The 14932-nt window shown below is 46.7% G+C and overlaps 1 protein-coding gene across 1 annotated transcript in view; it reads right to left on the minus strand.

Annotated features, from left to right (window-relative positions):
- Nucleotides 1-8132: 8132 nt before the first annotated feature.
- WNT10A (Wnt family member 10A) overlaps nucleotides 8133-14932 on the minus strand; it is a 53380-nt gene continuing 46580 nt past the window's right edge. The window contains exon 4 of the mRNA XM_035127221.3: nucleotides 8133-14839. Within this exon, the coding sequence (XP_034983112.1) occupies nucleotides 14372-14839 (468 nt within the window). The 3' untranslated portion in view covers nucleotides 8133-14371. The remainder of the gene's footprint in view (nucleotides 14840-14932) is intronic.

The following is a 14932-nucleotide window of genomic DNA, read 5'->3' on the forward strand; positions in this document are numbered from 1 at the left end:
GAATCCTGCCAGGGAAGATAATCCAGGAAGCCATGATTTTTCTGTTGCTGAGACCTCTGAGTTAGCAGTTGGGTCAGATTCTCTTGTGCAACCCCCAATGGGCCCCACCCAATGGAAATGTCTGATCAGCAGTGCAATGCTAGGATGGTACGGGGTGGAGTGCCAGGGAAATGCAGGCTATAAAGGACAAGGCTTCGTCACCCCCAGATCCGGAGCTGCCCTTGCATCTGAGGGAAGGGCTCCCAGCAGCCAGTCACCCATCCTGAAACCCCATGTGCTCTTCCTCAGCCAGCAGAGATGAAAGCTCTGTTTGGCCACAGCCCTTTCAATAACAACCACCCCCACTCTTAAGCCCTAAAATTAGAGCTTTCTTTGAGCCCGAGGGTGATGCCAGGGAGAAGATAGCACAGCAGTGTTTATATACGCAGGTTTGAATTGTTCTCCCCCCCACCCCAGCCCCACTGTCTATGTTGCAGTAATTACAGAGTTATGGCCTGCCGGAGTTTGGTTGTTTGCAGCCTGGCTAGACATGGCATCGTTCTTGGGCATCTGGCCTCGCCCAAGCAGCTGGGAATGTGCTGGATCATCAAACCGCAGCTCACCTCAGGTCCCAAAGCAAGGTAAGAGCCAACCAACCTGGGGCAGATCAGTGGTCGAGCCACACCAGCCTCTACTGGCATGGGTTCTGCTACGAGCGAGCTACAGAATAGCGTAACCATGTACACTTCTTCTCAATCCTGCCTACACCACCCAGTGACTCCAGTGACTGCAGCTCAGTGGTCTCATATTCAGTCCCTGGCATCTCCACTTGGGGCTGGAAGAGACTCCTGTCTGGACCCCTAGAGAGTTGTGCTGCCAGTAAATGGAGGCAGTGCCAGGCTAGATGGCCCAGTGATCCGTTGTGGAGGTCTTGTGCAACAAACCCACCTCCCACAAAGACTGGACTTTTTGCAGTAAGGAAAGCGATGGGGAAACACACTCGAAAGTGTGGGGTAACATTTGCTTGATGCAACATTGTCTAACCTTGCTGCAAACAAATTATAGAATCATAGAACTTCTAGAGTTGGAAGGGACCACAAGGGGACACTCACCCCAGTAAGTAACAATGGTGAGCTTTCCAGCTATTGCTCATACTGTTACCAGTTTACCAAAGCTTTTAACAGCAACTTGATATGCAGATGGAAGTTGAGGGGGTTTTGTGGAGTGGTGGTGGCAGCATTTAGGATACCCTTTTCTATGTCCTCTGATCAAGCTGCAATTCAAGACACAGGGTCAGATAATATGTTGACAGCAGCCAAGGTATGTTGAGTCTCTGAGCTCTGTTACTCTTCTCCGCATCAGAAAACCAGTTTTTCAAGTCCTGATTCCTTCTCAGTAACTGGGTTTCTAATTGGGTTTATCTGTCCTGCCATAGTAAACCCAAATCATGCATCCAAATAATAATGCCTAGGCAGAGACTCGCACAGAGAGACTAACAACAACTTCAGCACACCAAATCTACTCTATACAGCACATATTTGTTTTTGAAGCAATCTGGTGTTCCTCATTGTGGACATATAAATCACCTTGAGATTAATGTAAAAGGGGGTTAATTAATTAATGATACTGATGTAGATGCTGATGATAACAACAACAACAACAACAACAACAACAGTAAATAATGTTAGCGGCTGGATTTTTATTGTATCAACAATAAATCGCTTTATTCCCCTCCCCCCCTTTTTAAAAGGTTAAACACCTATTTCCCCATGGAGAAATGCTCAACCCAGTAAAATGTTCAATGCATTAAGAATGTGCCCATACCACAGACAACGCCTTTCAGATGCAGGTCAGATGTTTTACATCTCCTGATATACAGTTGTTGTTGTTAACCTGCCCTGGGACTGGCTGGCTATAAATACAAATAAATACATACATAAAACACAAGCAGGGCAGGTCGGATATGCTTTATAGGCACCTCAAATCAGCACTGAATGGCACTAACAACCAGTATGGAAATCCTCTCACGTTTTAGTAATTGAATAAAATAAGTCAATATTCTTATCACCGAATGAATTGAGCTGGTCCTTTAAAAAGAAAAAGAAAAAATCTGATTGAGGTCATAAACCCCAAGCTAAGAACATAAGATCCAGCAGGATAAGGCAGTGGCCCATTTAGTCCAGCATCTTGTTCTTATAATGCCAGCCAGATGCCTGCAGGAAGCACACAAGCAGGATTCAAGCACAACAGCACTCTTCCCTCCTGTGGGTTCCAGTCATTGGCAATCAGAAGCATATTGTCTCCAACAGTGGAAGTAGCTTTCAGGCTGCTACACTGCAGCATGGTCTTGCTGCAGTAGTTTCCAGTTACATCAGGGGTGGGGAGCGTGTGGTCCTCCATCTCCCATCAGCCCCAGCTGCTATGGCCAATGGTGCTCAACATCTGGTGGGTCACAGGTTCCCCACACCTGGCTTAAGCAGTGAGAATCACGGAGCTGGAGGGGCCAAGTCAACAATCCTGAAAGGTCAACGACCCTGAAAGGCAGCCCAGTATTAGTGTTGCATATAGCAGATGAGGGACAATAAAAGAATGGCTTTGCTTAAGGTGACCTAGTAAGTCTCTGGCTGAGACAATAGTTGAACCATAGATTGTCCATCTCAATGCCTACATTCTCATCCACTATGTTATACTGGCACTCCACAAGTAAAAATAGAACTTGCCAGGAATCAAGGTTGCCTCTGCTAGCCTATGGCTCATAGCATCCTCAAGGCATCTCAACTTGCATTGACCTCCAGCCAGGTCTCAGAATGAGGAATTACAAATACTATTTCAGTTTATTTCAGCAGAAGAGGCAAATCCTGGAAAAGGCAACATGTCACTAAGATGCTGGATGCTTCAAAGAGAAGGAAGTCACAGGGTCCATCTTTTCCAGCTTTCTGTGTGTGTTCAGAGTAGCCTGGCCCATCCCCTCACCCAGCACAGAATTGGGCTGAACTCTCAGAAGTTCAGGGCAGCAGAACATCCACCATCAAAGAGGATTTCTCCCTGGCCAGTTCCAACCTGTTTTCTGCCAGCCCTGCAGACAGTACAGGGGAACTGAAATGGGCTGGGCTCTTCCAAGCCCAATGCAAGGCTTGGTCCATGGCTACCTGGAAGAGCCTGTTGTTTGGGGGGCAGCACAAACACTTAAATGCTCAGCGCAAACTGCCCTGTTTGCACTTTATTATTCCTATTAATCATGTACTTGGCATTTGCACACACTTTGAAGTACTATATTATTATCCCTATCATACAAGGAGAAGGAGGCAATTACTAGGCCCGCTTTACAAAAGGGTAATTGAAGCCTCATCCAACTCCCCCCTCCCTCCGCCTCGCAACCCCCATCTACTAAGTCTGTAGCTCAGGTGAGTTTTGAATCCAAACCCAGCATGCAATGCAAAGCACCACACTTTCTCCCTTGAGGAGAGGAGGAAAGTTGCTCTGTGCAGGTGGAAAAGTTATCTCATCCAGGGCAGCACACCGTACATTGGAATATTGTAGTTGTTGTTTATTAAATTTCTATACTGCCTTTCATCCAAATTGCTGTTTGCTCCAAGTGAGCGCTAAAGAGTGGTATTCCTTGGGGGAAAGCAGTGGGACAAGAGGTTTTGATAAGCCCTACCTTCTCTCTCATATAGAATTTGGAATTTGTCTTTTTGAAGATGAAGCTTGCCGCCTCAATTTTTGTTTTAAGTCTTATGTCATTTAAAAACAATTCAGATCTGCTGTTCAACTACATTTTGAAAGTCTGTGGGCAAATGTTTAAAGCTGATTTGTCTTTTTAAGTAATAATTGACCTGACATTGCAAACCTACACTAGCTTACTGATGTTAGGTGTCATGAAAGGGCAGCAGATTGCTGGTTTACCCTATATACTCAAAGTATTTTTGTTGTATTTTTACTCCCAGGCAGTTATTTGTAGAATTTGTTACCTCAGATATGAAAAGGGTGTACGATCAGTCTTGGGTACCACACACTTTGATTTGGGAGGAGGTGTGCAACTTGCTGCTCCACCTCTGACAGCAGAATGTTTTGGGCCTGGGAAGAAGGTCCCAGGTTCATTCCCTGACATCTCCTAGTAAAGGTGGGCAAGACTCTTATCTGATATCCTGTGCTGCTGCCCGTCAGTATAGACAAGACTGAACTAGATAGGTAGACCAAAAACTCTGGTAAAAAGCAGCTTACTATAATCTTATGTATAGCCTATGAAAATAATGCTATCAGAGATGGGATCATCTCTCTGTAGACCCTGCTAGATTAACCTTTTAAATATGTTTTGGGGAAAGGGTTATTGGTTTGCTTTGTTTTTGCTATTATTATGTACTTTGTGGCTTTATGGTACCGGTATATTTTTATGCCGTGAACTGCCCTGAGATCTTTGGACGGAATTGGATACAATTGGATACAAATTCAATAAATAAATAAATAAATAAAGATATGCATAGCCCAATTTAGTGGGCCTTTCAAGATAAAAAAAGCATATACATTTAATTACTTGTAAGTAGGTCTCATTGGTTCAATTGGTCTTACCTGCTCCATCCATCTGTGCCATGCAGGACTGGGTCCCAGGTGACCTGCAGACTTCCACATGCCATTATTATTGTTACTGATATTATTCATTTGATGTCTATGCTGCCTTTCTTTCCAACCAGGAGCTGTGAAATATTTCTCTCTCCTGTGTCAGTCTCTACAGCCACAGCAGGCTTCCAACAGATTGACTTCACTCCCAAAGGCACACTCCTCTATTTACTCCTAAGACGGACACCAACAACAGTCTGGCCCTCAGCTCTAGCACTCCATCAGAGAACACTTTCCTTGTTAACTTGCCTTGCCAATGATTCCTCTTGCACGATTCTGGCATGTGTTCTTCACCATCTGCAGAGTTCACACAAACTTCTAGTCAGGCCTAGGAGTTTTGGCCTTGATTCTTCCCAAGCTGGCTCTTTGGCTCTTGTTCAGTGAGCGCCAATATCTTGGCATCTCTTAGGCTGCATGGATGGGCCTGGATGGATTCCCACCTTGTTCCAGGCAGGCAACAATGTAAGGATCTCTGGGCCACGAGAGCCGAGAAGCCCCAAACCCAGCCACTGTGGACCACCCCCACCAAACACCCAAACTTGCCTCTGCGTACTCTCCATCCCTTGGGCTGTAATTAAGCTGCAGCTGGAAAGCCCCAGCACCCAAGAGCTGGGGATGGGGCCGACCACAGGCAGCTGCAGGCACCCACATGAGAGGGTGGATTAGAGGGTGAGGCCCCACCCGGCCCATTGATCTCCTCCAAGCTGATCAGGAGCAGGCAGAGGCTTTTGACACACACTGCTGCCCCTCTTCTGCCCTGGTGTCCATGGCAACTACAGACACAGTGGCTTTGCTGCCCAGTCAGGCCCAGAGACTTCTAGGCTGAACTAGGATAGGCAAGGCCTGATTCGAACCAGCTGTGGGAGCTGCTTTGCAGCACGAGAACTTCAACCTGATTCCACAGCTGAGGGAGTGAATGGCACTGGGCATGAATCCATCCATATAGGTATTTCCTGCTCAGCACCGGCAACCTCATGAATTCATAGCTGCCAAGTTTTCCCTTTTCTCGCGAGGAAGCCTATTCAGCATAAGGGAATTTCCCTCAAAAATAGGGAGAACTTGGCAGCTATGTGAATTTTTCCAGTGACTCCTTCAGAAATCGCCACTCCTAGGTTATATGGGCAAGGAGCTGGGTAAGGAGCCGAGTAGAGACAAATGCATTTTTATTTTAAGTCCAATTTTGATTGAAATCAGATTTTTGTAATTAAAAATGAGTATAAGTGCCTTGTTCAAAAATAACCAGATTTAAGCAAAATTTTTAGTAGCAATAAGCATGTTGAAGATTGCTTTCCACTGTAAAAGAGAGGGGGTTGGGGTTGGGGTATCTGATTTTGGAGGTTAAGTGCGGTAAATGCATTCATTTGCCGTAAGAATGACTCTTAGGAGAAAGTTATAAGAACACGTAAAGTAAAAGGCATTTTCACCTTGGGCCAGTCGCTGTCTCTCAGTCTAACCTACCTCACAGGGTTGTTGTGAGGAGAACATGGGGAGGAAGGAACCATGTACACCACCACCCTGAGCTCCCCGGAGGAAAAGTTGGAATATAAATGCAATAAATAAACAGAACTGAATCAATTTCACTTGCAATCATGAATCGCAGATATGCAAATGCTTAACTGGAGCGAGGAGAAGTTTGGCACAAGATTTACTGGATCACCATTTGGACACCTTTGCATTAAAAAAAAAGCTAGGGTAACGTGATGAAAATTATGAGTAAAATGTGCATCCTGCAAAGATGTGGAATTCTGCTTGGAATGTTCCTCTCACTTTCAGCTTCTTCTTTCAAGACTTCTCACTGTCCCCTTTGTATCTTTTTGTTTTCCAGAGTAGCTCTCCAGCCATGTTAGAACCTCCTTTGTTACCAAGAGAAGATTTAATCATTATGCTGAGTATGCCGTAAACAGCTAAATTAAGGACCTTGCTGTGATACAAAGCACAGCTGGTCTACTCTCTATGCCGAGCAATTTAAAAAATCCCCATATAGGGTGGGATTTTAGGGGGCTCTGGGGAGAATCACAGGCATGGATTTTTATTCTCGCCCAGCTGTTCTCCAAGTACAAAGCCATTCCATGAATTACGTGAGAGAAAGACCCTTCCCACCCACTTTCCCTCTGTCCTGGCCACTTTTGGTATGACAGGCAGGCCAACTTTACCTTGCACTTTGCAGCTTTAGGGTCTTCAAAAGGGAAAGTGGAGTCAAAGACTTCAAAAGGGAAAGTGGAGTCAAAGACTGAGATCAGGTTAGCAGGGTAAGAAATAAAAGGTGAGGCTGGATAATAGTTATCCACTTTGAATGAAGATATTAGGAAGTAGAAGTGGGGAACCACAAGTTGGGGCTGGGCGATCCAAGGACCCAGAACATCAAAACTTTGTGCAGGGTCAGCCCTTAAACATTAGGCAAAGCGAGGCAGCCTCATGATTTTGAATGTCATGAAAGAGCAGCGCATTCCTAGGTTTTCATTTATTGTTACAGTCTTGTACTTTTATTGCCAGTGAGAGACATTTGTGGGATTTTTTTGCCTTAAGTGCCAAAATAACACAAGCATCCCAGAGCTACTATGCACCTTGACTTGGGGCTCGGGTGCTATTTGCTGCTATAACTCAGACAGCAAAATGTATTGGGCCTTGTGAAACAATAATGGAAGGTCTTTCTTTGAGCTACTGATTTATAGCCCTTCTTTTGGAAACAATATTTTTCTTCACCTGAGCAATAGAAAAGAAAGGGTGTCACTGGCCTTCTGGAAGAACTGGGGGACCTTCTTCCTTAGCGCTTGATTTGCCTGTCACCTCCGACAACAGGAGCAGAGTTGGTTGGGGTGGTGCTGTGATTGCTCCCCCACCTTGTTTCAGATTCCTTTTCAAGCAAGAATGGAATATGTCTGCAGCTGGGCGTTCCCTGTGCATCGCCAGTGCCCCTGGGGGAATACCTCTCCTCTGATGGGTGTTCTGAGCAGGGAATAAATACCAAAAGCCTTACTCAGAGAGAGGGAGGGAGAGCTCTTACAATTGCTCACTACCTTCCTCCAGGAGATGCAGTGATCTCCAGCAAGGGAAAATCCCAGTGTGATATAAAAATATTTGCTGATCAGTGCTAGAACTTTCCAGAAACTGAAAGGAATTAAGCAGTTCAGAAAAATTAAGCAAACAGGAGTTTGGGCTAAGTTTTAAAACTCATAAAGATGTCTGGGGAAAAGAACGGACTAATTGATTATACTTGCAATTTCTGAAGCATACAGACACCCCCTCATAAGATTATTAGCCTGTAACTTCTGCTTTGCAACTTGGAAGTCCACAAGAACGTGCACGCATCAATTAGTGTGCCAAGATTCCCCAGTGGGGCTTGTGACAGGCAAGAGCCTATATATAATGACATTTCAGGTGGTTAGCAGGCTCACCCATTGTCTAGTTTTCTGGGTCTTTAAGCAGAGCAGTGGGACAGCTTCACCACCAGCTCTCTGTTCTTCTCAGGTTGGTCTTAACCTGGTGCTTATGGAATAGGTTTGCCATCTTTTTTCTGACAAGGTTGGGCTGTCAAAGAAGTCCAACAAAAATGGAAAGTGAAGTGGAAGTTGCTGCAGTTAGTGTGTTTTTCTGTGCTCAGAAATGGAAATCACTAAAGTGAATCTGATTGGTCTTCCTTCACATCACTGTTGTTTTTAGGTCCACAGACAATGATATTTTTACACTGTGTTGATGCTTCCTTTATATTGAAATGAATTACATAAGTTACATAAGTAGGTAAGTTATATAACTTACATTAAATTTGCAGACTTTGTATTTGGCAGAAACGAAACTGCAGCATAATAGAAACATCGCTCATTGTAAGAAATACAAGTTGGAACACAAACTGCTCACCTTCTTACATCCCTAGACTCAGGGCTTAGCAAAGCTTGGGTATAGTGGTTAGAGCAGGGACCACCAACCTTTTTGGGCCTGTGGGCACATTTGCAATTTGGATAAATTATTATGGGCACCAAAGAACTGCACACATTGCAATCTATTCTATTGGCTACATCAGAATGCTTCTCTGATGCCTAATTTCAGCAAGGGGAGAGGAGCCTGTGGGCACCAGGAAAGGAGGACACATGTGGCAACCCCTGAGTTAGAATGCCATACTAGCTCTAGGGACATCCATATTCAAATCCACAGGCAGCCATGTCACACACTGGGTCAGTCATCATCTCTCAACCTAACCAACCATGTAGGGTTGTTGCGAGCATATTTTCAGTAGCAGGGACAAGGCCTTGAACACATGAAGGAATAGTTAACAAAAGTGCATCTGAATATGTGAGCATGTACAGAGTACTTTTCTCTCCTCGTGTTGGGCAACAGTTCTCTTGTCACAAAACATTCACTTTCAGCAAGAAGTTGAAGTGTTTATCTAGGCTGAAATATTCCACAAAAAGGCCATTCTCCTTTGAGGATCCCGTAGAAAGGAGTTGTCCCACTGCTGCAGCACTAGACTGAAAGAAGCTGCACCTGTCAAAATTCATCCCGGGCTCTTGCATTATCAACCTGAACTTGGTCTGCCCATATGCAAGAGATTTCCTCTCACCCACTGTAACAAAGGATAGTGTTAACTCACGTGCATGTGTGTGTGTCACCAGTTTGGTGCTGTCGGATGCAACCAGATGCATGCCTGGTGTCTCCCCACTGTTACCAGTCCAACTAAGTTGTGCCTCCTGCCACATCCCAGCAAAGGTGATGTCAGGGAGATCACAGCATTGCATGCAAGACCCTTCTATGCCACGCAGTTACTCCAGTGTGCTTGATGTAAAGTTGCCTAACACTGTACTAAAACCTCTCATGTGCCCTTCCCAAAGAAGCAGAGACCTTTGGATTTTGCTTGCTGTCTGTTCTGCTCCCACGAGATGTGGCCACTCGCTTCCCTAGGCGGGTGTTTGTTCAAACCTGGGCTTATTGGTAAACAGCATCAAATGGGAAATGGCTTCATTGGAATGCAGAGCTCTTTTTAAACGTGATCAGAAAGCAGCTTTGTTAATGGTTTTGCTGTAAGGTTGCCAGATTGCAACCTGGAGGTGCCATTTTTACCTTCCTGGGTTCTGTCCCTCACCTTCTTCCCATTGACAAAACTAGAATGCTACTGGCTTTGGCACAGAGGAAGAAGAGAAAGGAGAAGGCACAGGCCTTCCCACTGTACTGCTAAAGGTAAAATAAACCTCTCCAGTTTACAGCCCAGCAATCTTACTAATGACTTTTTTGACTAACAGCCTCAGACACATCAAAAGACTGCATTGGAGATTGGTCCACTGGGGCAAAAGGGCCATTGCTGTTTACTCACAGCCAGCTCCCAGCTGCCTGCTGTCACAGTTAAAGCGGGTGGCTCTGCCTGTCACTGGCTCTACCTCTACCAGCTAGAGAGCTTGTATGACAAGCTAGGATGCAAGAACTTAGTATACTGGCCCTTATGTAAGATATGTGTCATGTTCCAGTTTTTAAAATTAAATTGTTCAAAAGAAAAAAAGGCAAGCAGTTCACCCAGTGTTTTGTGGGATATGGTGAGATCAGATGGGAGATTTGATCCATTTTGCAGCATTTATTTTGATTTAAATTGGGGTTCTGATGTTTCATCAGATGAGCCTTTGGTCTGATCCAGCAAGGCTCTTCTCGTGATGTATGTCTGTGCATGTGTTGGCGGGAGGGATTAGTAGAATGCCTGCTGCTGTCCCTCCTCACAAGCTATATCAAGCACCCTCTGGTGTATGTTCCTTGCTGGACAGGTGAGCACTGTGCAGCTGTTGCAGGGGGTGAGCGCTGCGGGATTAGTAGCTTGAGCTAGGGGCAGGGCTGCTTTGGGAACGTGCATTATCATCAGCGGTGGCCAAGCAAGATCACAGGCTCCCAGCCAAACCCCCTTGCTTTGAGCTTGCCAACGGATGCTGAGTTCAAAGGGCTGAGGTGTGATTGATGTGTGAAGATAATTCTCTCCCCCCTGCTTTGCCCAGCAGCGCGCGCACACACACACACACACACACTCCTTTCCCCAGCCTGCAAAGTGGTTGTGGAGAATGCTAATAGGAACAGAGGGATCCAACATGGGTTTAGGAAGAGTCAAGAGCATTTAAGGAGTGGGGCAACAGGATGAAGTGTGTGAGGGCACTGAGCTTAGACCTTACCATGAAAATAGGGACGTCCTAAGGGAAAGCAGGACATTCCGGGATCAAATCAGAAACCAGGACAGCTTCTGTAAATCCTGGACTTTCTCTGGAAAATAGGGAGACTTGGAGGGTCTGCTTCAGAACAGAGGATCAGACAGATTTCGCCTCTGATACAGATACAAATGAGAAGGAAACACGGATGGGCTGATGCTATCAGAATGCATGTCTCGGCAGTGCCAGGAACTGATGAGACTTACATCTCATGGATCAGGTGTGGAAGCAGCAACCACACATTGAGACCCAGGGGCCAAGGCTCAGTTTAAAAGGCACATTGAGAGACTACTGTAGTAGGGGTTGCCATTTGGCAGGGCCAGGGGAGAAGAGATTGAGATTGAGAAGAGATTGAGTTAGAGTGCATGTAAGTGAGAAAAGAAGAAAGAAAGAGGAATTAGAATGCCAGCAATGGCACAGGATCTAGCCAGAAGTGTGAGGAGGAACCAGGAGAATTAGAGGCATTAGCAAGTGGGGCGGGCGGGCGAGTCATCTTCATAATTTGCACAGGACACAAAATGTTTTTAAAGTTGCTCCTGAACAGAGTATTCTAGACTCTCTCTAGCAGATCAGATGTAAGCTTTCATATCAAACTCACAACTTAACTATGACACAGCACCAGTGGTCAGTATAGTCAGTATGGTCAGCAAAAGTCCTCCATCAACAGTTGTTGCAAGACTGAAAAATGAATTCTCTGCACTCATATGGAACAAATTAGCAGAACTGATTAATCCATACCCAGTGGAGGCCGGCCCATGAGTATGAATGAGGCACTGCCCTACCAGCCTCAGTCTGCCACCAGCCAGCTCCCAACCTGCCTGCCTGCCTGCCTTCTAACTTCCACCCGGTCCTGGGGGTGGCACTGCCTGCCAACTTCCTCTTCCTTAGTCTTTCCTATGTGAAACTCAACCAGAGAGACTTGGCCCTGCCTGTCATTGGCTCTGGCTCCACCTATTGTTGGCCTTCCTCCTTACCAATGTTCACAGAGACCAACCACCACCACTACGCAGACCCATAAGCAGAGAGTTGAAGGAACTTGAGGCACCAGGCCAAGACGAGCAAGCTCACAGGGTAAAGGATGAGCTACACTACATAAGACTTTGTAGAGGCATGGAAAACAAAGACGGCCAGCCTATGCAGATGTCTCTGTGTGTGTACATGTACATGCACGTATGTTTCTTCTGGACAGAACAGCAATAAGACCCAGCTGAAGGCAAAACTATTCCTGAGGTTGACATCTTTTTTCTTGACAGAAGCTCTGGGCACTTCCACACAACACTTTATTGTGGCCTCTGTGCAGCATCCATATCCACATGACAGCAGTCTCGTCATATGACATTGCCATCCCATATTTTCTTGCTATTAGAATAGGATTTACCGTTTCGGTGGAAAATCTGATAAGTAAAACAAACAAAATTTAACAGGCACTCTGCTCCCGAGTTCCCCTTGCAGCCTGAGCACACCTTGAGCACACTGAGAGCTTGTAGAAGGAGGGGTTGGCAAGGTAAGCTTCCAGAGGTGCCAATATTGTAGTGAGCATTGTGGTAGACTTCTCTGCCCTCCCCGATTCATCCATCTAGAGGCCCTAGAGAATCTCGTGTGCCCCCTCCATAGATAGAAAGGCCTTCCAGGTGCTGAGTGCAAATTAAATAAATAAATAAAAGCTGACAGCTCCAGAATGTGAAACTAAGATACCACGCACCACCAACCAACCTGTAGCGCTTTGGAGCCTTATGAAACAAGGTTGCAGGGAGCTCCTCCCTGGCGAGGCCTGTGCACCGTGCCCCTGGCTAGACTGGTGCACCCTGCCCACTCTTCCCTTCCCTTCCCGTCTGGTGTTCCTTTTGCAGGGCCTCAGGGCCAACATTATAGGCAGGGTGGGGATTTATCAGACAGCACCAGATACCAATAGGGTGACTCATCGTTACCCAGCCCATGCAGGGCAAAGCGGGCAACAAGGGCTGTTTAGGATGCAACAGCTTGCTTCTCACCAGAATCCCCACCACACAAGCACAGGCCCCAAATCCTTTGCACATTCTGCCCGTACGTTGGGACCCCAGGCTGCCCACCTAAAAGGGTCGTTGGGCATTCATAGCCAGCAAGCAAGAGCACCCAGTCTCAAGTCATTTATGTCTTGGAAAGACGTAACTTGGGACTCTTTCCAGAGCCTTGCTACTGCTCCATTGATGCGTGGGAAGCCTTTCCCTCTCGCTATTAAATGATCATTCTTCTCCTCTTGTGCTTTTGCAAATTAGGAAATGTTGAGGTCCTCCCCAGTGTCACCCCTGTTCCCCTTTCCTAAGTACAGCAGATTCTTGGACAGGATTAGAGACACCACTGCAGCCTTGATCCAGCAAACATTTTCCAGCTGCGGCAGCAGTCCTCAGAATTTGCAAGTATCGTGGCAATCGCCCCACACAAATAAGCTCAGCAGTGTATGCATGTTGAGACCATAAATATAACATTCCCAGTGTGAAGGCTGCCTGGTGGATCATCACCCATCAGAATGAGTGCCATGGAGCTCAACTGCTGAGCTTTGGAAGGAGAGACTTGCATGTTTCTTTCCAGGGGGCCTCCATGTGCTCTCTTTCCTGCAGTTCCATTTTGCAGATTTGGCATAAACCAAAGCACGCACATGTGAGCTATTGTGAGATGCCATGCAAAGGAAGTAGACTTCCCTAGGCTTCACCCAACAACAAATTTCATTTCTCCATCATTACACCCTCAGACACACACCATCTCCGATTCACTTTTATTCTCACAATAATAAAATAATTTACCAACCACAGTAACCATCATACTACATGCCTACAGTGCCTGTATGGGACACTGGAGTCAGAGGTCTCTGTGCCCCCACCCTTCAATCTCTTGCTAGAAACATTTATTTTAAACAAACTCAGCATTTTTAATTTCTTTCTCTCCCTCTCCTGAATAACAAAGATACTAGCGGCAACCAAAACAGGTCTTGAATTGGTCCAATGTGAAATGTGGCAGCTGGTATAGCTCAGTCGGTAGAGCACAAAGCTCTTAATCTCAGTGTCGTGGGTTTGAGCCCCATGTTGGGTGAAGGTTCCTGCATTGCAGGGTGTTAGGCTAGATGACCCTCGTGGTCCCTTCCAACTCTACAATTCTATGATTGCAACCCAGGATTTTTTAAAAAAGAAAAAACAGGTATTTTGTTCTGTAAGGGCTGCCTGCCACCTCTATGATCCCAGTGTGAGATTTATAAGATACATCACGGGGGGAGGACTGAGTGAGGTTCTGCAGAAGGAACCTACGTAGGTGTCTCCTGGGCCTTCAAACCACAGCTGGAGATGCCAGTGGCCAGAAGCAGCTGGAGTTAATGTCAAGGATTCCAGCTAAGCCCACTGGCGTGCAGCTCTTTGTGCTTCAGAGGTGCCAGGCTTGCGACTAACGCCCATGTACAACCGAACCCCTTGAGTGCTCATGCACAAGTCAGAAAGGAGGAGAGGAAGTGCCAGGGAGATGATGTGAAACACAAACGTGCTAGGCTGCCCAAGCCATGCCTCCTGCTTTTTGCAGGGCTCCACTGTGCCCAGTAGAAACTGCAGAGTCTCTGGAGCATCCAGCAGGGGCCACGGTCTTCATTTGCAGACACTGACCCACTCCGTGAGCCGGCACTCCTCGCAGGCCACGAAGCAGCACCAATGGAACTTGCAGTTGCAGCGCTCGCTGCGCGTCTGCCGCAGGATGTTGTGTCCCCGCCCGCAGCACAGGCTCTCGCAGTTGTCCATGCCTGGGCTGGTCTTGTTGCATAAGCGCCCTTGCGTCCCCATGGAGTCCAGTGTCGGCTCCCGCTCGCAGAAGTCCGGTGACTTCTCAAAGTAGATCAGGTCGCTGATACCGGCCCGGCGCCTCTGGCGGGCGTGGCTCAGCTCCATCTGCCCTGTGTTCCTGTTGTGGGGCCGGATCAGCATGGCCCCATAGAAGCGCTCCTTGAGCAGGGAGCCTACCAGGCGGAACTCAGGGGTCACCTGCCAGCACGTCTTCAGTTGGCAGCTCCCCGAGGTGCCGTGGCACTTGCATTTCCTCCGCATGTTCTCCATCACCACCTGCCAGGGGCACAAGAAGACAGTGGTTAGCAGAATTCAGTTAAAGCTTTGCCTTGCACTGCAGTTTCGTATTCCCCTCTAGCACACCTTGTT

Source organism: Zootoca vivipara, chromosome 1, assembly GCF_965207765.1.
Source record: "Zootoca vivipara chromosome 1, rZooViv2.hap1.1, whole genome shotgun sequence".
Lineage (NCBI taxonomy): Eukaryota > Metazoa > Chordata > Lepidosauria > Squamata > Lacertidae > Zootoca > Zootoca vivipara.